Below are 25,466 nucleotides of genomic sequence, written 5' to 3'. Positions count from 1 at the left end.
TTCCTCCATACCCACGGGCGCCCTTGTTACAGACTTGTTACTTGTTACTTGTGCCTTGTTACAGACTTCTCAAAATGGAATTTCTCATCCAGTTGGCTTTTCTAGGAAGTTTAACCATTAAAAACTTAATTACTTCGTAATAGAAAAGGAAGCACTTGCTCTGATTTGGGCATTACAGCACTTTGAAGTGTATGTGGAATCATCTGTGGGACCTCTGGTGGTTTTTACAGATCACAATCCTTTTAGTTTTTCTTCATTTGTTACAAAACCCCAATCAAAGGTTGATGAGGTGTTGTTTATTTTTGCAGGGTTACCTGCTGGATATTCGCCACAAGGGCTCTGAAAATGTTACAGCAGATGCTTTATCTCGTATTTAAGGTTGTATAGAGGTTCTGTTTTTCTCTCTCTTGTCTCTGTTTCTCTTAAATTGCTTCCTAGGCGCCATGGTTGCTAGGAGGAGTTAGAGAGCTCAGGCTGAGGATGAAGAACCAGTCTGACCTTTTTCATGCTGAGTTTAGGGGGATTGTGGGTTTCTGATGTTTGATATGTTAAAAGACTTTGGTCTTCTTTTTTTAAGGGGGTGTGTGACGAGTCTCTTAGACCATCCCACTGTTCGGCCGAAGCGGGAAGGACTCATCTGCGAAGTTGGGAACACCTGGTTTATCCTCTATAAAAAGCAAGCAGTGTTTGCTTGTAGGGTGCCATGCTTTCGCTCCTGTTTGTTTCTTTCTAGCTTTAGTTAATATTTGCTTTTTGCTAACATCAAGTAAGCACTTGTTTAATCTTCAATGTTTAAATATTTTTCGTTACCAAACCATCTTGTGTATGTCCTCCCTTTAATTTGTCATTGCCTTTGAGCTGGGTCGTGAAAAAACATTTTGTACAGTATAAAATAATGGAAACTTATGGGATGTCCCCACAAACACAACTGAGTGAGTTTGTCTACTGGTTTTTGCTGTTTACAAGGACATACATTTGTTTAATTTCATGGTTTTGATCTAATTGTACTCTAAGCTGGTTTACGAAGGCATGCCTTGTGTCCTCGCAATTAAACTTTAAAAAAATCACACTTAATGGCATCTAATGACATTCAAATGACATTCAAATTGCCACAGGTTTTCTGTAAGGGTTTTTCTGTGAATGATTTAGGTAGGGCCATAAAAGAAGTGTTTTTCACTTTATAAAATACATTACACCTATGGGAATTCCTGGTAAACCAGCAATAAAAAATCAAATAAACTAAACTGATATTATAACTACAGTCTCATAACAAATAGACTGCACACTAAAGCTCTATTGACTTAAATTTAAGATTAGCCAGAACAAATGATTTGCTGAAATAATACAGCAGAAGAGTCATGAATCCTATACTAAACGGCAAATAATATCACTGATTTACGGTCCATGAAGATATTTCCTTTCACCAATTCAATTTCAAACACAATTGTGATCGCTCCCTCAAACACCAAACAGGAGCAAGCATGCCGAAAACTGCAAAACTATTTAACTCAAAGACTTTTTCCATTTACTTAAAATCATATTTCCTGCGAGTTTCTCTCTCAGGAGCCGCACACATCACATACAAATTGTAAAGCTCCCTTCTGAGAGGAATGCAAGTCTCTTTCCAACATCTGAGGCCATATTATTCCGTCACCATGTGCTTATTTGTTCCTGTCAGTAATCCAATATCTCCATGCTAGTGGCAATAAAGTGAGATAAAATAGGCTCAACAGATTCTTAACAAGGCATTAGTGGGGTCTATAGGGACTGTTCACACAGAAGTCCATTAGTTAGCCACTGGGTCATATATCTTTTGCTACAGATGGCTTTCCCTTTTAAGTGTCACCTGAAACCATTGCTTCCACCATCATGGGCTCAGCTTTGCTTTTAAACTACTATATTGTGGTAAAGACTGCTGAAGTGTGCAATGCAATGACATAATGCACTAATCCTGTGTAAATGTACTGTAGCAAAACAAATACTAGAACATTTTTTTTTTTTTTAGTTTCAACATGCAAACTGAAGCATTTCTGAATTGTTGATAATTAGGATTCTGGTTTCATAGATTAGATATTAAGTATATTTCAATGTATTGTTACCTAGTTTTAATCCAAAACTGCTAGCATATTTAACTTTTTCAAGTTACATACTTGATATTCTTTTTTTTTTATTTAGTACCTAATTAGAGAACTGATCAAGTAAAACATATACGCCAATAATATTAGGTTTTAATAATCATTTTAAAATGTTAAAATGTATTATCTATTAAATAATTTTTACAGCACTACAGTTAAACAATTGTGTTCGATATTCATTTATATTAAAATGTAATTCATACAAATGACTCAAAGATGAGCTTTCAGCATCATTACTCCAGTCTTTAGCATAATTTATTATTATTGTTAATATATCATTGGTGTTAAGACTCTAAAATGATACATGTTACTTCCAGGGTTATTTTAAAAATTGATTAATCATTTGTGACATTATTAATGTCTTTAATGTCACATGTAATCATTTCCCATTAAAATTCTTTCCCTCCAGTGAACTGTTAACATGTGAATGGCTGCAAATTGGTTGTTGAGTCAATAGTCTGTCCAATTTATGAATTCATCATCTAGTTAAATGAAAACAGTACACTCACAAGATATTTACCAGTTGTCAAATTAAATCATCAATCTGAAATTGTATTGTCTTGTAAAATAAAACCTCCCTACTATTTCAGATTCCATCAGGTTCCACACAATTCTTCATGTTGATACAAAACAAAAATCCATAAAGTTAAAGTAACTAATTTAAGTAGATTGAACATAAAACAATTCAGTTTTCCCAAAAAGTCTTTAGAATTGTGTTCGTTCTGCTCACTTTAAATAAGTAGTTTGAATTAAGAGCAAAAAAAAAATCTTTTGAGTGTACACAGTAAAAATGCTTGCTGCTATAATTTGTTTTAGTTTAATCAATTTACCTTTTTAAGTCATCTCAACGTATATCAGACTGACAAAAAATGTTAAGTTAAACTAGGTTTATCGTAAAAAAATTGTTGAAACCTCAACATATTAAAATAAGTTAAAGTAACATAAAAACATTTCTTGTCACGATTTTCTGACATTTTTGACACTCTCTGACAAGAATCCTGTATGTAATATATGATGTTTAAGACTGCAAACTGCCAAAATGAGAGGCAGTTGGGTGCAATGTACTAATACTGTATATCTACTGTACTAATATCAAAAGGGTTTTTTTATATATATATATATATATATATATGTATATATATATATATATATATATATATATATATATATATATATATATATATATATATATATTGTGGAGAGGTAAGCATGATCGAACACCCAATGAGGGGGGAGAGCAGGCTTGGAGCCCGGCGGCTAATCAGCAGGCCAATCAGAAATAATAAATAACACCTGTTTATTCTAGTGATTGGGCCGGAGAGACAACCTTCTTAAGGAGAACAGAAGGAGCAGCCGGGAGAAGAGGGAGAGAGCACACACACACATACTACGAGTGTTGTGCACTCAGCTAAAAAAATAAAACTTGACTGTTTACCTGAATTGCCGACCCTGTCTTCTTCTTCCCTCAATAACGAACTTTGCTACAGTGGTGCCGAAACCCGGGAAGAAGAAGAAACTTTGCTGCCAGAATGGTTACTCCGTCTGGCAGTCCATGTGCGGAAGTCATCCAGGCGCTCGCGGCCCTCCACCAACAACAACACCATGCGCTGAGGGACCTGAGAGAAAATCTGGAAAGACGCTTCCAAGTCCTCGTAGAGGCCCAGCGGGAGGACCGCGAGCTAATCTGAGTCTGCTGGCCCAGGAGATCCGGCCCGCTCCGACATCTGCCGCCCACCCTCCCATCTCGCTACAGAAGATGGCACCGGAGGACGACCCGGAAGTGTTCCTGAACCTCTTTGAGAGGTTGGCGGAGGCGTGTGGCTGGCCGCGGGCCGAGTGGCCGGTAAGAGTTATCCCCCTGCTGTCAGGCGAAGCCCAAATTGCCGTGCAGCAGCTACCGTCCCAGAATCTCCTGGAGTATGCTCACCTGAAGCGAGCCGTTCTCCAGCGGGCCGGCCGCAATCCGGAAGAGCAGCGTCAGCTCTTCCGCTCCATGGAGCTGACTGCCAGTGGCCGGCCCTTCGTGTTCGCTCAGCAGCTCCGTGACGGCTGCCGCAGATGGCTGGTGAAGGATGGCCGGACCACCGACCAGCTGGTGGATGCCGTGGTGCTGGAGCAATTCATCACCCGCCTCCCCTCCCGAACATCGGAGTGGGTCCAGTGCCACCGGCCAGAGGATCTGGAGACGGCCATCCGGCTGGCGGAGGATCACCTGGTGGCGAGGTCCAGGGCTGGCGAAATAACCTCTCTCTCTTCTCCCCCTCTCCCTCTCTCTCCTCCTGTTCCCAGGCCCAGACTGCGGGGACCGCCCACACCAGCACCCAGATGGCGGTGCACAGAGGCGGATCGGCCGAACGTCCCAAGAGGGGCGGGTCCATATCCGGACGACGGGGTGGAGCCACGACCCCTGACGGTTCCCCAGACAGCGCCAGGTCTCTCTCCGGTTCAATCGGTTGGTCTTGCTGGCCCTAGGGGTATAGTGAGAAGGGCTGGGCCGATGCATTGGCGCCGCGGGGGCGAGAATAGCACACCACAAATCTGCTCCATGAAGGAGGTGAGTGCGCTGATTCGGGTCCCCGCCACGCCAATCGTCGCCCCCAGTCGCGACGGGCTATACCGGATACCAGTGAGTATAAAAGGGGGTACATATCAAGCTTTGGTGGATTCGGGGAGCAACCAAACCTCCATCCACCAAAGCCTGCTTCAAGACCCGGCATTGGATATGAGCCACACAGTAAGGGTAAGGTGTGTGCACGGGGATGTAATTCACTACCCGCTAACGGCGAGACATTCAATTCCGGGGTAAAAAGCATAGCGTTGAGGTAGCAGTTAACCCGCACCTCAAACACCCGCTAATTCTGGGAACCAATTGGCCTGGATTTAATAGATTATTAGGGGTCTTATGTGCGGTGTGTCTTGGAAGAAGAAATCGCCGGATAGGGGATGTGTCGCTCAGCTGGGGGAATCCCAAGCGGTGACGTCACGCGCTGTCTCAGGGGAAGGGCTGGGAATTTCCCGGTGTAAAGACTTTCCCCTGGAACAGTCGCGTGATGACACGCTAAGACATCGATAAGACATAGATGGGGAGAACCTTCAGCCTGACCGGCCCCTCTCCTATCCATATTTTGCGATCAATGACAGGGTGTATCGAGTGACCCAAGACGCTCAGACAAAAGAAGATACTACCCAATTATTAGTACCAAAGAGCCGCCGGGAAATGCTTTTCCAGGCGGCTCATGCTAATCCTATGGCTGGACATTTAGGTCAGGCGGCCACATTAAATCGCCTCATGACCCGATTCTTTTGGCCGGGCATTCACGGGGATGTCAGCAGATGGTGCGCTGCGTGCCGTGAATGTCAGCTGGTAAATCCACCGGCCACCCCAAAAGCGCCTTTGCGCCCGTTACCAATTATGGAGATGCCCTTCGAGAGAATTGGTATGGATCTCATCGGGCCATTAGAGCGATCCGCACGCGGGCACCGGTTTGCATTAGTCCTAGTGGATTATGCAACCCGCTACCCGGAAGCAGTAGCGCTCCGTAACATCTCAGCAAAAAGTGTTGCTCTGTTTCGTATAATCTCCCGAGTGGGAATCCCCAAGGAGATTCTCACTCATCAAGGCACCGCGTTCATGTCACGCACCGTGCGCGAACTTTATGGATTATTGGGCATTAAATCCATTCGCACCAGCGTCTATCACCCACAAACAGACGGGCTGGTGGAAAGGTTTAATCGCACGCTTAAATCAATGATCCGTAAATTCGTTCACGAGGACGCGAAAAATTGGGATAAGTGGTTAGAGCCCTTGTTATTTGCTGTGCGGGAGGTTCCCCAAGCCTCCACGGGGTTTTCCCCCTTCGAGCTTCTCTATGGCAGACAGCCCAGAGGGGTTTTGGATGTCATTAGAGAGGCTTGGGAGGACGAGCCTTCTAAGAGTAAAAATGAAATTCAGTATATTCTGGACCTTAGAGCAAAACTCCACACACTGGGGCGGCTCTCTACGGAGAATTTGCTTAAGGCTCAGGATGACCAACGCCGGCGATATGACAAGGGCACTAAACTACGTAAACTTGCACAGGGAGATAAAGTCCTTGTATTGCTACCCACTTCCAGCTCTAAATTACTCGCCAAGTGGCAAGGGCCGTTTGTGGTCACACGACGAGTCGGTGATCTCGATTACGAGGTGGTTCGTTCGGACAGGGCTGATTCACGTCAGATTTATCACATTAATCTGCTGAAGCAGTGGAGGGAGCCGGAGGAAGTGGCACTGGCTACGCTTGTTACTAACGAGGATGACCTGGGGCCAGAGAGCCCCGGCCGGAAACGGCCGGGCGCTCTGGTCACCGGAGGGGATCATCTCTCAGCGAGCCAGCCATTCGTCCTCTGTTCAGATCATGCTCCTCTCCAGTGGCTTCACCGCATGAAGGATACCAACGCGCGGATCACCCGTTGGTATCTAGCGTTACAGCCTTTTAAATTCAAGGTGGTCCACAGGCCGGGGGCGCAGATGGCTGTGGCCGACTTCCTCTCCAGGGCGGGGGGGGTGGGGGGGGGCTGCAGGCCGGACGGCTCCCCGGCCTGAGGCGGGCGGTGGTGGTATGTGGAGAGGTAAGCATGATCGAACACCCAATGAGGGGGGAGAGCAGGCTTGGAGCCCGGCAGCTAATCAGCAGGCCAATCAGAAATAAAAAATAACACCTGTTTATTCTAGTGATTGGGCCGGAGAGACAACCTTCTTAAGGAGAACAGAAGGAGCAGCCGGGAGAGAGCACACACACACATACTACGAGTGTTGTGCACCCAGCTAAAAAAATAAAACTTTACTGTTTACCTGAATTACCGACCCTGTCTTCTTCTTCCCTCAATAACGAACTTTGCTACATATATATTAAACCCCCTTTTGATTTTTTAAATATTTCCCAACTTATATTTAACAGAGCAAGGAAATTTTCACAGTATGTCTGATAATATTTTTTCTTCTGGAGAAAGTCTTCTCTGTTTTATTTCGGCAAGAATAAAAGCAGTTTTAAATTTTTTTAAATCCATTTTAAGGTCAAAATTATTAGCCCCTTTAAGCTAATTTTTTTTGATAGTCTACAGAACAAATCATCGTTATACAATAACTTGCCTAATTACCCTAACCTGACTCGTTAACCTAATTAACCTAGCTAAGCCTTTAAATGTCACTTTAAGCTATATAGAAGTGTCTTGAAAAATATCTAGTCAAATATTATTTACTGTCATCATGGCAAAGATAAAATAAAACAGTTATTCGAAATGAGTTATTAAAACTATTATGTTTGAAAATGTGTTGAAAAAATCTTCTCTCCATTAAACAGAAATTTCGCCAACATACATTTATTTAAAAATCTGGTATTTAAGGGTTCAAAAAATATTTAAAAGTCTAAATGAATTGCTTAGCAATGCATATTACTAATCAAGAAAAAGTGTTTTGATATTTATAGTAGAAAATTTAAAACTATATACACTATCTGACAAAAGTCTTGTCATGTAACCCCAAACCATGACTTTTGAACCACGTGGGTTTCCTTCGGGTGCTCCAGTTTTCCCCACAGTGCAAAGACATGTGGTACAGGTGCATTGGGAAGGCTAAATTGTCCGTAGTGTGTGAGTGAGTGTGTATAGATGTTTAAAACGTAAAAACATGCGTAAAACATGTGCTGGATAAGTTGGTGGTTCATCCTGCTGTGTCGACCCCAGATTATTAAAGGGAAAAGGAAATGAATGAATGAATAATTTCATTTAGACTTTAATGCATAATTAGAATTTTGAAACATTCAAATTATTGATGTTCTACCAAAAATATAACACTAAATGGGTTTGGAATGCCTTGAAGGTGAAGACATTACATTTTACAGACGTTTCACAGAGATAATTTACATTTGTAAAAAGCTTATTGATTTAAGGAGCGTTTTGCATGCATATGTATTGCTTTCCATCGCTCTTTAATTTCAGGATATAATGCACAGTGTTGTTTAAATCAATAAAATGCCACCAATACAAGCTTTTATTTCTTTCAAGTTCAATGGCCTTCAGTGAGTTGTTCAGCGTTTATTTCAGCATGCGTCAAAGACTGTGTGTTGATGTTGCTTATAGCTGCAAAAAGGAGGAAATGCTTTCAAAATGATCTCTTTTAGATCCTCCCACTGATCGTGACAATGTGCCAATGCTCCACACTGACTCACACTCTAAATCAGGACTTAATTAATTGGCGAAGTGTAGTGAGAAAGTATCACGTTTCTTGAAACATCAACTTTAAACTCTACGCCAATAAAACACAATCTTTAACCCGATTTTCCACATGGTTGATTGCTCTGCATGGCACATGGAGCGATGCTTCTGTATCTATCATCTTTACAATGCTATAACCATACGTTCATTCTGGCATATGGTAATAAAGCAGCCTGCTGAACAGCATTCAAGCATCCAATAATAGCAACTGCATGTGCTTACAATACTAGATATATTTTCATTGGCTTGTTTCAAGCTGTTTCAAAACAAACAAGCATATATGACATTTATTTTAGTTGATTATGCGTTACCAGACCTAATAAACGTAAGCACGTAAAGTAAACTTTGTGATTTGTGTGACCGTGGGAGGATTGCACTAAACAAGCATTAAAATTACCATGTGTTAAAATACGTTTAGAAACGTTTCAAAGATATGCTGATCTTTTTTTTCTTTTTAAATAGTGGTTAAATAGTGAAGTTGTATTTAACAGTCAAGATTTTCTTTTTTAATAAAGTTAATTACTGTTGGTATCAGAAGAAAACTTTTTGTTTAATCAGGAATTCTGGTCAGTGTTTTGTTCTATGGTGTTTGAGGAGTAGTACTGTATGTATGACTATGGATGCTAGAAATAGGATCAATAAAATTATTTAAAAAGCTGGTTATTATTGGTTTAAATCTTCATTCTCTTGAGGTGACTGTTAAAAAGAGAACAATGGCTAAATTAAAGGTAATTTTGAAATATGAAGGACATCCACTAAACATAATACTTTTAGAATACTTCGGGTTCATTCAGTGAAAGACTAGTAATGCCCAGGTGGTCCACAGAGTGATTTAGAAGGTCTTTTATTCCAACCACTGTTAGGTTTTTTTAATTAAGTAGTGTAATTTGTATAGTACGTCATGATTTTGCCAAGTACGATGCAATCCTGGATTGATAACTATGTCGATCCTGGAACATCATTTTTTTTTGGAAAATGTAATCCATACCTCCCTACCCCTAAACCCAACCATAACCATGTGCAATAACCTAACCGTAACCCTAAACTTAACATAAACTGTACTGTATCCCTTAATTCTGATTGGAATGTTGTTTCAGGACATGTTCAACTTGATGAAATTAGATTGGCAAAGTTGCATATGTGTAGCTTTTAGTTTTTATATGCTCAGTTACTTACTGTGTTGTGATGTAGTTGGTGCAAATAGTGTGTTTTTGTACTGTTTTTGGTATGTTGTTTTACTTTTTTTTTATTTTTTTGGTATTTGTTGTTTATTAATTTATTGTATGTCAATGGTGGCAAATGAGTTTTCACTAAAAGTGAATATTAAAAGGTGATTTGTAACAAGTAAAGGGTGACTAAATAATGACAGTGTTATGACCATTTAGGGCTCGATCACAACAGAAAAGAAAAGAGAGCCAATACCAGAGAGAATTTGAATGTAACAAGCTTTGTTTATTATAGGAGATAAGGATATATCTTCAGGGGAAGACCAGGCCAAAAATAACAAACAAAAATAGCTTTTTTTACCAACTATCTTACCTAAAGAAAACCAAAAGAATAAATAAAAAACAGCAATTACTTACCTAACTCTCTTTTCCCAAAACAATAACAAACGTACAAAAAAAAAACATGGTGTCAATCCTTCTACATCTCCTCTCACAATTATTCACAAGTGTGTATTATATTACAAATGTGTATTGTATTAACCACAACTCTTGACATTATGGGTAGAAATGAATGAGCAAGAAACTTATAAATTGAGAGAAGAAATAACCAAAAACTAAGATCTGTAAGTGGCACTTGCCAATATTCTTTCAGCAAATCCAATTTGGTGACAAACTTAGCACTGCCTACTCGATCAACGCAATCCTCCATTCGGGGGAGTGGAAAAGAATCAGCTTTCGTTAAAGCATTAACCTTCCGATAATCAGTATAGAATCGAGAAGAACCATCTGGTTTAGGAACAATCAAACATGGGGAACACCATGGACTCAAACTGGGAATGGCTAATTTGTGCTCTAACAAGTACTTGGTTTCTTGTTTCATTATTTGTCTTTTGACCAGGTTTACACGATTAGCATTTTGCTTCACTACCTACATCAATGTCAGGGCTTATCACATGAGTAACTGAAGGAAAATCACTAAACAGAGTTGGATAATTCCCAATTAAATTGGAGATGTCTAATTGAGCAGATACTGACAAGTCTGATAAATTTTCTGACAAATGTAACAAAGTTTCAGAATTTGGCAACCGAGCTGATGACAATATTGCGGTACCCATCGTCAAATCATCACTTTCAGGTGAATATTCTGACAGTGGCACAATAATTGGTACAACAGTAGCAACAGGTTTACCAGCCTAAAATCAGAGCGTGATATATATTCTTTGAGCATATTTACATGACACACTCTAGATTTTCTTTCACGGTCTTGAGTTTTAACTACATAATCCGTATCTCCAAGTTTCTCTTTTATCTCATAAGGTCCAGCAAACTTGGCCTGAAGAGCGGAACCAGAAACTGGAATTAACACAAGGACCTTATCACCAACTTGAAATGATCGGGTGACTGATTTTTGATCGTAAGGAATTTTCATTTGGTTTTGTACTGAACTGAGCGAATCCATAGCTAATTTCCACACTTCATGCAAACAATCACGAAATGTACTAACATAATCTAAAATGTTAGTAGTTGATGACGGGTGATTAGATGACAAAATCTGCTCTTGCAGAATCTTCAAAGGTCCACGGATAGTATGTAAAAAGATCAATTCAGAAGAACTGAATCCAAGAGAAGTTTGGTTAGTGTTTCGAATCGCAAATAACAAACGTGGGACTTGCTCATCCCATTCCTTTCATGTTCTACACAAATGGTCCTAAGCATCGACTTTAAAGTTTGATCGAATCGTTCGATAGCACCTTGTGATTGTGGATGGTATACACTTGATATTTGGGGTTTAATAGCCAACTGTTTCATCACCTTTGCAAAGACACTAGACATAAAATTAGTGCCCTGGTCAGATTGAATGTACTTCGGCATTCCAAAAGTTGTACAAAATTTAACGATAGCCTTCACAATCGTATGAGCTTTAATAGAACGTAAGGATATTGCTTCTGGAAATCTGGTGGATGCACACATTAACGTCAAGAGATAGGAATTTCCAGACTTTGTTTTTGGCAATGGCCCAACACAGTCAATTAGGATTCATTCAAATGGCTCTCCTAATACAGGTATAGGTTTCAACGAAGCCAGAGGAACTACTTGGTTTGGCTTACCAGCAATTTGGCATGCGTGACAAGATTTACATAAATTGCATCTACATCTGACTTCATAGAAGGCCAAAAGAAATGTTTCATCAACTGATCATACGTCTTACGAACACCCAGATGACCGGAGAGCTCATGATCATGTGCTACACTTAACATTTGCTGTCTGTAAGGCTTCGGAACAATTACCTAAAAAACAGTACTGTAGTCATCCTTAGCATGACGTGGTGACCACTTACACATTAAAACCTCAACCTCAAAGTAGTATGTCACTGAATGCTCAGGCAAAGCAGACATTTCAACAGCTGATTTTCTGCAATGAAACAAAGTTGGATCATCACGTTGAGCTTCAATCAACATTGACTTATCTATAGGTAAATCAAGGTTCGGAAGATCACACACTTCTACCTCAACTGTGTCTCCATCATTCTTAACACTGTTAACTTTTTCAGTACAAAGAAAAGAATGAGAAAGATCCACAATATCTCTAAATCTATGTGCTTGAGACAGAGTAACTGCACATGTATTAAACACATCAGAAAACTCCTCACACAACACATCACTATCAGGCTCAACAGGGTTATCTATTACTTCATGTAAACAAAAAACTTTGTCACTTGCCAAATCATTCCCAAAATGAGCGACACTCCCTTAAAAGGCAATTGTTCACGCAATGCCAATTTTACCTTTCCTGAAATAATTCCTGACTTTAGAAACACCTGATGTAATGGAGCTTTAACGACAGTGAGATCGATTCCTTGGACTAGTACACTAGAACAACAACTAGACTGTTCAGTAAATGGCAACACGCTTTGCAAGACAAATGACTGGGCGGAGCCAGTATCATGGAGGATGCGACTACGCTTAGTCTCAGCACTGGTTTCAGTAAGTGAGACTATACCGTCATATATGAATGGCTCAAAAATTGACTCAATCTGTGAACTTATCCATTTGTTTTGTACAAGTGCTAAATCTGACCTCTCAATCAATGCAACACTTTGTGAAGAGTTTTCCTTTCTACTTGATTTGCATCTCAAAGTGGGACAATAATAGCATTCACGACTTTCCTTGCTGTCTACATTTATTATTTTTTTCTGTACTACAGCAGCATCTTTAGAAGTACTCACTCGACTAACAACATTGCGTTTTACAGGTGAAAATTTCACCCTGTGCGTCAATACAAATTCATCATAGAAAACTGCTGCTTCAGAAAGAGAAGACACTTTCTGCTCATTCAAATACACAACAATTTTCTCTGTCAGACAATTTTTAAATTCCTCCAGCAGTATTAACTCTTTAAGTTGATCAAAAGTGCTTACTTTATTTGCGGCACACCATTTATCAAACAAATTTGCTTTTTCTCTAGCGAATTCCACAAATGTTTGGCTAGGGGTTGTCACAAGATTTCGAAACTTTTGCCGGTACGCCTCAGGAACTAGCTCATATGCACGCAACAATGCATTTTTCATCACATTATAATCTAAGATTTGCTTGAGCGTTAAGGCTGAGCAGACTTCTTGGGCTTTACCCATGAGTTTGCATTGTAATAACAATGGCCAAACATTTCTTGGCCACTTCAATGTTGCAGCGATTCATTCAAATACAGTGAAATAAGTGACTCTGGTTCTGCTGTTTACTTAACTCTAGCTCAAGCTCTTTAAGTCTGATTGCATGCCGTGGATCAGTTGGAGAAGGAATGTCAGCGGGATCCATGCTGGCCATCTCCTCAGGTTTGGGAAGCTCCTCCCCCTCAACCATGAAGATTGGCACCTGTTTTGCAACACCCGCTTCACACACCTTTGACAAAACTCCATTTTCCACCAAATGCTTATAAATCACCTCTTTAATTTCATGTTTCAATGCACCTCGAGAAACTTAAATTTAATATAACTCAGCAATTGAAAATAAGTTATCCTTACGACAAACATCTAATTGCTCAACGGAAGGTTGAATTGCAAACTCTTCTAACTGGAATTTTGATGACATTTCGAATTCCCCTACCCCTACCAATCACATTGTTAAACATTTCAATACATACCTAACAAATTTAAATCTCTCTCTGGCATAGTGCTCAATGGTGGGCAAAAAAGAGAAATATGCTGGAGGAACACAAAGGCCCACAAAGCTAACGCATAACACCAGTCATTGTGGCACAAAAATCCTTGATCAGTGTTCCAGCACGTCCTTTTATTCAGGTTAGGTTGAGATAAAGACCAATCGAATCCATCCTCAAATTTCCTCCACAAACCAACTTCCTTCAAACAAAAGCATAAACACACAGAGAGAACACAAGATGGCAGCATAGATCCGCACACATCAACTAAATGTCATAACAACAGCATTTTCATTTGTGTATGAACTATCCCTTTAAGTGACTTCATATATATATATATATATATATATATATATATATATATATATATATATATATGGTGTAACGGTTCACAAAAATCACGGTTCGGTTCGATACGACACAGTGGTATCACGGTTCAGTATGTTTTCGATGCAGCAAAAAAAAAGAAAGAAGCCAGAAGATTTCTCTGATTTAACTTTTTTTTATTTTTTTTTACTTTAAACAGTGATAGAGCAAGACTTCTGGGGTTTCTGCTTAGCAGCAAATAAAACAAATCCTTCTTTATACTCAAAACCAAAAAGTTGCTTATAAAAAAAATGTAATATTGTAGTAGTTAAACAAATAAATAGAAAATAATAATTTAGTTTTTATATGGAACTCAGTTTCTATCATTTTTTAAGTTTTTTTTTTTTTTTAGAAAGATGAGTGTCCACCTTTTCTTCAGACAGCACAGATCTGCTTGATTTGACTGTCAACTGCCATTTTAGTGGATCTGAAAGCAGGAATTATCTGACTGAAATGGGCTTATGAAGGAATAATGTAACGGGACTACATTTAACATTTTCTTGAAACCCGAAATTTCCACTACGATTAAGGTCTCTCATATCCACAGCTATAGATGTACCGATCACCTCAGTGATTTGTTTTGATGTTCCAGTTCCAGTTACTGATTTCGTGATGTCAGTGTAAATGAGTTATATGCTCAAATATTACCACTAAAATAGCTTACTGTCATAGCAGTTGTGATTGTTTGTTTTTTTTCCCACCACTCTCTTGCCATCACCCTCATAACTTACAGGGAAACGAAAGTGCTCCCAAATGCCATACCCGCTGTTGGTTATAGACCTTTTTCTTGGCAAAGTCTAGATCAGATCCGGCCGGCTGGAAGTGCAATATGCACATTTAGCTGCACATATAGCTGCATTTTTTATGACACTGTATAACAATAATTAATATATTTACAGTACTGTGACAGTTGGGTTTAGGGTTGGGGTGGGAATAGGCATTAAAAAATACAATTTATTGAGTAATTTAATAGATAACATAAAATAATACTCTGTACAACTGCTGTTATTACATTACTGTGATGGTTGGGTTAAGGGTTGGGGTTTACAGTATACCCTACTGTACTGCCCCACTAACACATTGATCTAATAAGTGTGACAAAGTGAAAATAAAGTGACATTTTGAAATGACAAGCCAGCAGAATATGTGTCACAGACTTTTATTGGTCATTTTTGTAAATTTCATGCCTTTAGATACTGTTTCATGCCAGTAATCTGGTTTGCTCTAGAATGCAGTGAAGTATTGCGTGTGCGTATGTTGAAGAGCCGCTGAGCTAACAGCTGACAGGCCGGGGAAACACACACACACTGTATTTCTGACGGCAGACATGTGAACTAGGAGAATGTTTTTCTCTCGCGCTTGAATCACTTCTGACAGATTATAACGGCTTTAACACACACTTTTCAAAGTTTTGTTTCACAAAAACACTCAGTAATCCACTCAAAACGCTATTGAAACCCATTTTCAGAGCGCAAATTACCAGTTGTAATGTTAAACGCTGTAAATAGAAGTTCTAAACATTCTACCTGAAGACGCTGGTTGCTATGGCGCCCTCCATGCATCTGCCAAGAAAAAGGGCTATAGGAGGATTACATTAACGTTACTAGCCATTTTGCAAGCTAGTGCAGTATGTACCTGACTAGAGTAGTGTTTGGAGGTGGGCGGGTGTGGTGATATGTGAACAGGTTATTGAGATTGGCTGTTCAGTGTGGGGTCCAGGGTTGCTGGGGCAACTAGGGCGGAGCCAGCACGAGCAGGCTGACACAGAAGGCAGAAAGATTGCTAATGAGTGCATGCTTTAATAAAGTGATTTTCTGAGTTCAAAAGTGATGTTCTACTATGTTTAATATGACAGGGGGGAAGGCAGCATGTTGCCTGCCACGTCATTTGGGATGCCATATTGAGCGTTGTTGCACTGAAAACATTATACTTTGTACTTATTCTCTTGTATCTTTTTAGATGTTAGTCTGAATCGTTCGGTTTGTAATGCGTACCGAAAGTCTCATACCGAACGGTTCAATAGCCGACGAGTACGCATATCGTTATACCCTTTATATATATATATATATATATATATATATATATATATATATATATATATATATATATATATATATATATATATATATGTATATACATCAGGGAAAATATATATTGAACATGTCACCATTTTGCTCTGAAAATATATTTCTAAAGGTGCCACTGATTTGACATTTTCCCCGATGTTGATAACAACCAAAGAAATCAATATATGCAAAGACAAAAAATCTAATTAGTTTATAAATTAAATTATGCATAATAAAATGAAATTACGCAGGGTAAAAGTATTGAACACATGAAGAAAGGGAGGTGCAGAAAGCCATTGAAAGCCCAGTCAGCAGCTGAAATATCTCTGTACTTATTCAGCATCCCTCTGTCCTTCCTCATTATAAATAATATTTTCTGCTTTAGTCCAACATCAGCATTATCTGGATGATGAAGATGAAACCAGGGTGTATTATATCCGTGTGGATAATGAGAACGTTGCATAAAGAATAAGATGACACACAGACTGGCTTTACTGCTCTTCTTTTTACTTCGCTGTTTTAGATAACAAAACACAACCGGGGATTTCCGGTAAACACCACACTGCATTCTGGGTGCTGTAGTGAAATAACAATGCCACGAAATATACAACATTTCCTTCTAGCACCATGCAGAATGAATGAGTAACATTCAGTTTACTTTTTTTTACTTTCTATAAACACAGATTTTATTTATTTATTCTAAACGCTTCATGATTAAATGTCTTAAACGTCCTTGGTACATTAACACAACTAATTCCCTGGGAATGAGGGTGGACTACCTCAAACCCAAGCTTACCCTTAGGGGATTATTCTGCCCCAATGCAAATACTGTAAGGGTAGCCCTTAACTAAGTATAATCCAAAAAAACGCGGAGGTTGACGCCGCTCCCTCATGGGATACCGGCGGCTTACTTGATTCCCATTTTCAGTCGAAACAGGAGGTGACAGTTCCTTAGTAGGTGGGGAATTTTGATCTTGCTAGGCTCTGTAGTGACAGTCACAGAAGCTGGTGAGCTGCCACCTTGATCACAGAAGTCGGTACCTTCAGGAAGGTCAGTGAATGTACTGGCTCCACTCAGCAACTGATCAGTATGTCTCCTCCATAGAAGATTACCAGCAGTTTTAACCCTGTAGGACACGGGACCCGTCTGGGTTTCCACAGTAGCTGGAACCCATTTTGGACCGGTGCCATAGTTCCGGGCCAGCACCGATGAGCCAATCAAAAAGGATCTGTCCTTGGCTCGCAGTTTCCGTCGCTGTACCTGATTTTCTTGTTGTTTTAAGACAGTTTCTTTGAGTGTTGCTGGTTTAAGTAGCTCAAAGCTTGTCCTGAGCTCTCGATTAAACAACAAATATGCTGGTGACACTTTGGTAGTTGCGTGCGGAGTACTGCGATAGCACAGCAAGAAGTTATGAAGGCGTTGATGAAATGTGCCTTGTCCAATAGACGCTTTCAAAGCATTTTTCAGGGTTTGAACGAACCTTTCTGCAAGCCCATTTGTTGCAGGATGGTTGGGTGATGACTTGATATGTTATACTCCATTTGCAAGTAGAAATGTGCTCATTTCATGCGAAATAAATTGGGGTCCATTGTCTGAAACAAACTGCACTGGTGGTCCAAAACTACTGAAAATTTCCCCCAACTTTTCAATGGTCTTTTCTGCTGAAGTAGATTTCATGATGGCTACTTCAGGCCACTTACTGTGTGCATCAATGACGACCAGCAGCATTTTGTCCTCAACTGGACCTGCAAAATCAGCATGAATGCGATGCCACGGTTTCTCTGGATATTCCCAGGGGTGCAGCGGTGCCAGTTGTGGTACGTTGCATATGCTTTGACATGACGTACATGTTCTAGCCTTCTCTTCTATTTCTTGGTCCACTCCCGGCCACCAGAAGTAGCTCCTGGCAATCTCTTTCATCCGGACCATTCCACAGTGTCCCACATGCAGCTGTTTTAGCACTGATTTGCACAGCGTTGGTGGAATGATCACTCTCCTTCCCCACAACAAACAGCCTGTCTGCACTGAGAGTTCATGACGTCGAGTAAGATATGGTTTAAGCTCTAGGTCATGGTTCTCATCTTTTCCTGTCATGACAATATCCATGACCTTGGACAAGACAGGATCATTACGTGTGCCCTTGCGCACTTGTGTAGCTGTTACTGGGGTCTTTTCCAGTTGGCTAAAGTAGAAAATTTCAGCTACTTTTGTTCCTTTTACTTGGTCAGCGAGAGGCAATCTGGACAGTCCGTCTGCTTTTCCGTGCAATTCTGACTTCCGGTACTTGATGTCATAGGTATGAGCAGATAATAACAAAGCCCATCTTTGCATCCTACTAGCAGCAAGAGATGGGATGCCATGATAAGGACCAAAAATCGCCGTCAGTGGGCGATGATCAGTCAGCAGAGTAAACTTCCTTCCGAAAATATACTGGTAAAACTTGCGCACTCCAAACACAATGCTCAATGCTTCACGTTCAATTTGAGCATAATTTGCTTCGGCTTTGCTCAGACTTCTAGAAGCAAATGCGATCGGCTTCTCTTGACCGTTCGGCATGATGTGGGACAAGACAGCTCCCACACCATATGGGGAAGCGTCACAAGCCAGCTGAATTTGCAGTGAAGGATCAAAATGAGTGAGGACTTCTGACTTCAACATAGCCTCCTTCGCTCTTTGGAAAGTCTCCTGACATTCAGCGGTCCACTTCCAGCATTTTTCCTGACACAACAATTTGTGTAAAGGTTTCAACAGAGTAGCGATGTTTGGAATAAACCGGCCATAATAATTAAGCAAGCCGAGGAATGAACGCAGTTGGGTGACATTTTTAGGTGTTGGAGCCTCCACTATGGCCTTAACCTTTGATGGGGACGTATGCAGACCAGAGGCATCAATGACATGGCCTAGGTACTCAACTGCAGACTGGAAAAATTCACATCTGTCCTTCCGCACTCTCAATCCGTACTCTTTCAGTCTTTTTAGGGTACCATCCAGATGCTGCAGGTGTGATTCGTCATCAGTACCGGTCACAAGAATGTCGTCTAAGTAACATACTACTCCCGGAAGTCCTGCCAGAATCTGGTCCATCACTCGCTGAAACAGGGATGGAGCCGAAGTAATTCCAAACGGTAAGCGCTGATACCGAAATAGGCCCTTGTGTGTATTTATGGTCAGTAGTTCTCTTGACTGTTCCTCAACATGCATTTGCAGATATGCCTGGTTGAGATCAATTTTACTGAATTTTTGTCCTCCAGTGAGGCCTGCAAAGAGATCATTTATGAGAGGTAAGGGGTATTGTTCTGCTGACAACACTGGGTTCACAGTGACTTTAAAATCTCCGCAAATTCTTATGCCACCGTCTTTCTTTAAAACTGGAACAATAGGTGTTGCCCACTTGCTTACACTGACTGGCTCCAGGACACCATCTTTCACAAGTTCAGTTAAACTTGCCTCCACTTTGGGTTTGAGTGCATATGGCAAAGGTCGGGCCCTTAAGAATTTTGGCTGGCATTCCGGCTCAACGGTCAATTTCACTTTGATCCCTTGCATGCTGCCTAACTCCTTTTTGAAAACTTCGCTGTGTTTCTGAAGAACATCCTCTAAATCCAGTGTATTAGATGTCATCATGTGAAAGACCTGCCAGTTTACCTGTAGTTGTTCCAGCCAAGAACGTCCCATCAGTGAGGGGTAATCACCCGAAACCACATACAATGGCAGCTTTTTTATTTGTTTGTTATGTTCAACGGTAACCTGAAGAAGCCCTTTCATGCTCACTGATTCGCCAGTGTAAGTTTTAAGAGTCACATCAGGTGGTTTAAGTGCCAGGTGGCTCAGAATTTCACGGTATACCACATCTGACACAAGCGACACCGCAGCACCAGTGTCAATCTCCATCTTCACTGGCTGTCCTTCCACCAGCACTGTAGCTTTGTATGACTTGGTTCCTCCTTCCACGGTGAGCACATGCAAAGGAAATTCATCATCTGATGTGTCTGTATCCCTCTTGTTCTCTTGGTCAACTGTGAATACTTGTTTCTTTTGTTTTCTTCTAAATGTTGTTTTATGCTGCATTTTTCCTTTTTCTGTTTTATTTCTACATGCACGCTCTATGTGTCCTTTCTTTTTACAGCTGCGGCACTCCATGTCCTTAAACCAACACGTGGAAGGTGTGTGTCTAGTTTTTCCACAACGAAAACATGGACCTTTATTTTCCGTTTGTTTTTCCGTGACCATTTTATACACTTTGCTGTTTGAGCTCAGTTGCTGAGCTTCTTTAGCAACCAATTCCATAGCCACACTCAGTTCAATTGCTCTTTGTAGTGTCAGGTTGCTCTCAGTTAATAGCCTTTTTTGAATTCCCTCACAGCAAAGTCCACACACTAATCTGTCCCGAAGTGTGTCATTTAATGTATCACCAAATTCGCAATGTTCAGCTAATTTTTTTAACACTGCCACAAACATTGTAACAGTTTCTCCTTCTAGCTGATTTCGTCGGTGAAACCGGAATCTCTGCTATTACTAATGGCTTTGGGGAGAAATGAGCTTTGAGAGTGTTTACTATTTGCTCATACGTTTTCTCCCCCGGTTTCTCTGGTTGTAGGAGGTTACGCAGTAATGTGAATGTCTTTGGACCCATCACACTTAAAAAGGTGGGTACCACTTTATCTTCAGCAACTGAATTTGCTGCCACAAAGTACTCAAATCGTTCTGTATAAGAACTCCACTGCTCATTGCTTTCATCAAACGGACACATATTGCCGAAAACTGTTGCCATTTTGTTCCACTTTCGGTCATCAACAATCAATTCAGTCACTTATCTGAATCGCTGTCGGCCCTCCCATTTTAGAAGACGTGAAAAAGCAACCGGCCCGTAATTTTTCTCTCGCTTCACTCAAGCTGCTTCACTTCTGCGTTGTCATATCACACGCGTGAGTGTTTCAATCCTCGTCGCCACTTTATTATATCCGTGTGGATAATGAGAACGTTGCATAAAAAATAAGATGACACACAGACTGGCTTTACTGCTCTTCTTTTTACTTCGCTGTTTTAGATAACAAAACACAACCGGGGATTTCAGGTAAACACCACACTGCATTCTGGGTGCTGTAGTGAAATAACAATGCCACGAAATATACAACAGGGTGGACATTTCAGCAAGACAATAATTCAAAACACAGCCAAGGAAACTATCAAATGCTTTCAGAGAAATAAAACCAAGCAGTAGAATGGACCAGCCAATCGCCTGACTTGAATCCAATTTAAAATACAAATTAAAGATCAGATTTCATAGATGAGACCCACAAAACCATCAAGATGTTTACACTCTGTTGAAATCTGTGAAAAATATCACACCTGAGCAATGCATGTGACTTCAATCTCCATATGAGAGGCGTCTAAAAAAGCCCTTTATATATTAGTAAGTATTAAATCCGTTTTTGTAGTTCAGAACTTTCTCCTTGTCATTTGATTGTTATAACACAGTACTAATTGTTCAGATTTTTTGTTTGTTTTATTTTTATGTTGTATTGTTTTGGTTTTACCAAAATCTGGTACAATTCCATGTCAACAGCTCCTTTAGAAATATAGCATGTGAGCGGAGCTGAGTGGTGTGACATTCCACTAAGCATTCGTTCCATGGTCGTGAGCTCCACTCAGTCGCTAACTGCCCATACATGCTGAGAAAAATGGTTCAGTTTATTAGTAATTCATTGTTTTAATTAATTAACTAAACAGGCGACACAGTGGCGCAGTGGGTAGCACGATCGCCTCACAGCAAGAAGGTTGCTGGTTTGAGCATCGGCTACGTGAGTTGGCATATCTGTGTGGAGTTTGCAAGTTCTCCTCGTGTTCGCGTGGGTTTCCTCCAGGTGCTCCGGTTTCCCCCACAAGTCCAAAAACAGATGATAATGGGTGAATTGGGTGTGCTAAAATTGACTATAGTGTATGTGTGTGAATGAGTGAGTGTGGATGTTTCCCAGTGATGGGTTGCAGCTGGAAGGGCATCCGCTGTGTAAGTTGGAGGTTAATTCTGCTGTGGTGAACCCGAATTAATAAAGGTAAATGAATGAATGAATTAACTAAACAATATGGAACAATATGGATTAAAAATTACATTTATTATTTTTTGTAATAATATGGAACAACAAGATTGTAGCTTAGACAAGGTTTATTGTAAAATTACATCCAGGATCAAATTGATGGTTTAAATGTAAGCCTGCATATGTTAAAACATGTTTCCAGACAGACTTCCGTATGGGGCAACAGAATTATTGGATAAACTTTGATTTAACCTAGATTGAAGCTTCATTGTTGGTGTAACCCTCCCTGTGTGTGAACAAAAGAGTCTGACTCTGAACAATGACTTTGACAAGTCATTTAAATGGCACGGTTTGGCAAGCCTTGGGCAATAAAAAGGTTGTAGCCTTGCATGAAGTGCAGGGCATTCTGGGATAGAACAGGGGCCAGACAATCAAGTCATCCAGTGCCATTGACTTGTTTGCCAAATTAGGATATATTGTCACTTTAAATTCCCCCAAAGACCTCCCTCCATTATTTGAGTGGACCATTTCGCTTGTCGGCTGAGGAAACATTCTTTGTTCTTCTTTCAGATAAAAGGCACTTAATTACTTCCAATAATTAAGTTCGTCCTTGAGGATTTTCGCTCAGTCAATTGTGAACGTCTCTGGTGAAATATTATTCTCTTATTAAAGTTTAAGAGCCAATTCTGGCACTTTTCTGATGGATGACCATCAGCAAATGGCATTGTAATAATATGACAAGACTCTATTGTTTCTTCTTGAAGGGATAGTTCATCAAAAACTGAAAACTCTGTCACTCTTTGCTAACTTTTACTTGTCACAAACCTGTTTGATGTTCTTTTTTCTTTTGAAGTTATTTTGAAAAATGTTGAAAAGAAATACAAAGAAATATTGTATTTAACAGAAAAAAGGAAACTCAAAAGAGTTTGGAACTGCTTGAGGGTGAGTAAATAGTGTGTACATTTTTATTTTTGTGTGAACTATCCCTTTAAAAGACTAATGAACATCCAGACACTGTCTACACTGTAGATTCAATTTTTTCATGCATATACAATAGATCTGCATGCTCTCCTTTCCTCTCAACACAATAAACATTTTTGACCAAATTGACAGAGATGAGAAGACAGCAGTAACGTGATGTGGATACAGTATGTTTCAAGTGCTGTGTAATTGACTGACATCATGTCAACCGAGGTCATCAAAAGTACACATATGATTGATCATAGTTTGATTATAAGGTATATTTGAGACTACATGCCGTACAGTTCTGCCTCTGTTAGACTACAGTTTGAATGAATCACTTTAGTTGTATTGCACATTGACATTGCAGAGCACATTTAACCCATTTTACTTTTAAGTTTCTAAATCACAATGTATTGATAATCATAAAAATCATTTTCACACAAACAGTGCACAGATTTGCAGTGCTTGATTGTAAGTTTAACTGAAGTGTGCCGTAGTTTTGACAACTATTTTATGGTAAACTGAATTACATCAAACTTTGCATTTTATGAAATTCAGTTTGCCATAAAACAGTTGACAAAAAACTTTGTTGCACCAGGCTCATTATTGATACGTACCCCTAAATACATTTATGGAGAGCATAAAATACATCCCAGGAGGTACGTTTCTTTTGCAGTTTTGGTTTTTGCAAATCCACCAGAGGCCACTGTTTAGGCTTTTTCAGAACTCAAAGTTCTCTCGCGAGTGGCATTTGTGTCTGAGTGTTTTCAAAAGCAATCCAGAAAAAAGCCCTCATGGCCACCTGATTTTTACCAAGTTTTTAGATTTTACCACATTCTCACACTATTATTTACTAGTTTAATTTTTTTAGCTTTTGTTTTACCTCCTTTCTGGAACGGTTCTTCGCTGGATTTAAATCCCATCGTTGCGGTCGACTCCTCTCTGCATCTCAAATCTGCCAATGTACAAGGTGAGCTACCGAGCAAGCTGGTAACAGTGGAAAAGCCATCCTCATGAAGATAATCGGTCAGCTGGTAGTGCAAAAAGAAATGGAAGCCGTTGGCGGCGTCATACGTAGCATTCATTTTAATGAAAAAATGTAGCCATGCATAGCTCTTGCTACACAATTAATGCTCTCCAGTAATTTATACAGAAGTACATATATTGCTTCTTTCCCACTTTAACCATTTACAAAGACAATACAAAGTAAGATCTTAATAATTATATTTTAAATACAAAAAAAAGTATGTAAATATAATTGTAAAATAAAAAAGATGTACTTAATTTTTATTCTTTTGCGGATTTTTTAGACAGTCCTGGTTTAAAACATGCTCCATATTCCATCAATACTGCTTAATTTACACTTTTAACTGCTGGGTTAATAATGCGATGCAGCTCTACTCATGCATTTTATTGCACGGTGGATTAAGTTGTTAAACATTGCAGGTGCTACCAATCATGACAGTCCAAATGTTACAATAATAACAAACTTTTTCACACCAGTCAACACTGCAGACACGGGAGAACAAACATCATCTTTTTTGCCATTCTCCAGCAGGGTCCCCTCAAGAACCCTGTCACTAGACGTTTATTCAGCAGACGTCTGTATAAAGCCTGCAAAGCTAAACACTTGTGTCAGCCTGTCGCCCTGAGATGTTTATGTGGCCAACTCCTTCTCTTAGTCAGAGAGTTTATGCAAATGAGACTCTTATGCACTGACGCATATTGCACTTTGCATCCAAAAGCAGTCGAACATGCAAAGCGAACCTTTCACATTTAGCAAAAACTCAAAATATTTTAAGTTAGATGAAACATGTCAATGTTGTCAGCGCATCCAGAATGGGTCGCAGAGGGGGATCCATTGTGTTCCCCAAAAAGAGTAAATTTGTGACATTATTCGCTGAGTGACATGAAAAGAATACTCAAATCAGGGCTTGTCAGGCTCTTAATGGGGATGGGTTTCTGCCGTTGTGAACAAGATCTCTTCAGAGGAAGAAAGGAAAATGCGGGACTGCGCTGAAACAGATCCATGTTCTTGTTTAAATTATTATTTGACTTTCCCATGGTCCTCGAGCTCGCCTCTGTGTAATAAAGAGAGACAGTTTGACAGACGAGGGAAACTGCAAATCTGGCTAAAATTAGCCTTTCCTCATTCCAGCTGTCGCCACAGGTGAAGAGGCATTCAGAATCAGTAGTCCACTGCAAAAAATGTGTAAACATCAGGCCTGCAACAATATAGATGTAACATACAACAATGGAAAAAGTCTCACCAATATTTGAAATCTGCTGCATTTTTTGTTTGGGTGACAAGTTTTACGATTAAAGCTAGT

The 25,466-nt window shown here is 40.0% G+C and overlaps 1 protein-coding gene across 1 annotated transcript; it reads right to left on the bottom strand.

The window, feature by feature from the left end:
- Positions 1-596: 596 nt before the first annotated feature.
- Positions 597-24,059, bottom strand: LOC130236683 (uncharacterized protein K02A2.6-like). Its single transcript, XM_056467433.1, has 3 exons — positions 24,020-24,059; positions 17,839-20,082; positions 597-667 (listed from the first exon to the last, which is right to left on the bottom strand). The coding sequence occupies exons 1-3, from the start codon at positions 24,057-24,059 to the stop codon at positions 597-599; spliced, it is 2,355 nt and encodes a 784-aa protein (XP_056323408.1).
- Between the last annotated feature and the right edge of the window lie 1,407 nt (positions 24,060-25,466).

This window comes from Danio aesculapii, chromosome 10, assembly GCF_903798145.1.
Source record: "Danio aesculapii chromosome 10, fDanAes4.1, whole genome shotgun sequence".
Lineage (NCBI taxonomy): Eukaryota > Metazoa > Chordata > Actinopteri > Cypriniformes > Danionidae > Danio > Danio aesculapii.
Note: the sequence above shows the minus strand (reverse complement) of the source record. Positions and strands in the feature narration are given on the sequence as shown.

Bases quoted from the DNA above. Each gene is read 5' to 3' on its own strand.
- LOC130236683 (XM_056467433.1), bottom strand. From the start codon at position 24,059: ATGGGATTTAAATCCAGCGAAGAACCGTTCCAGAAAGGAG. The intron at 20,083-24,019 runs GTAAAACAAAAG...TCACCGTGGAAG, and splicing joins AGAACCGTTCCAGAAAGGAG to GAGGAACCAAGTCATACAAA. The intron at 668-17,838 runs GTAAGTGGCCTG...TGCTTTTTATAG, and splicing joins GGTCGTCATTGATGCACACA to AGGATAAACCAGGTGTTCCC.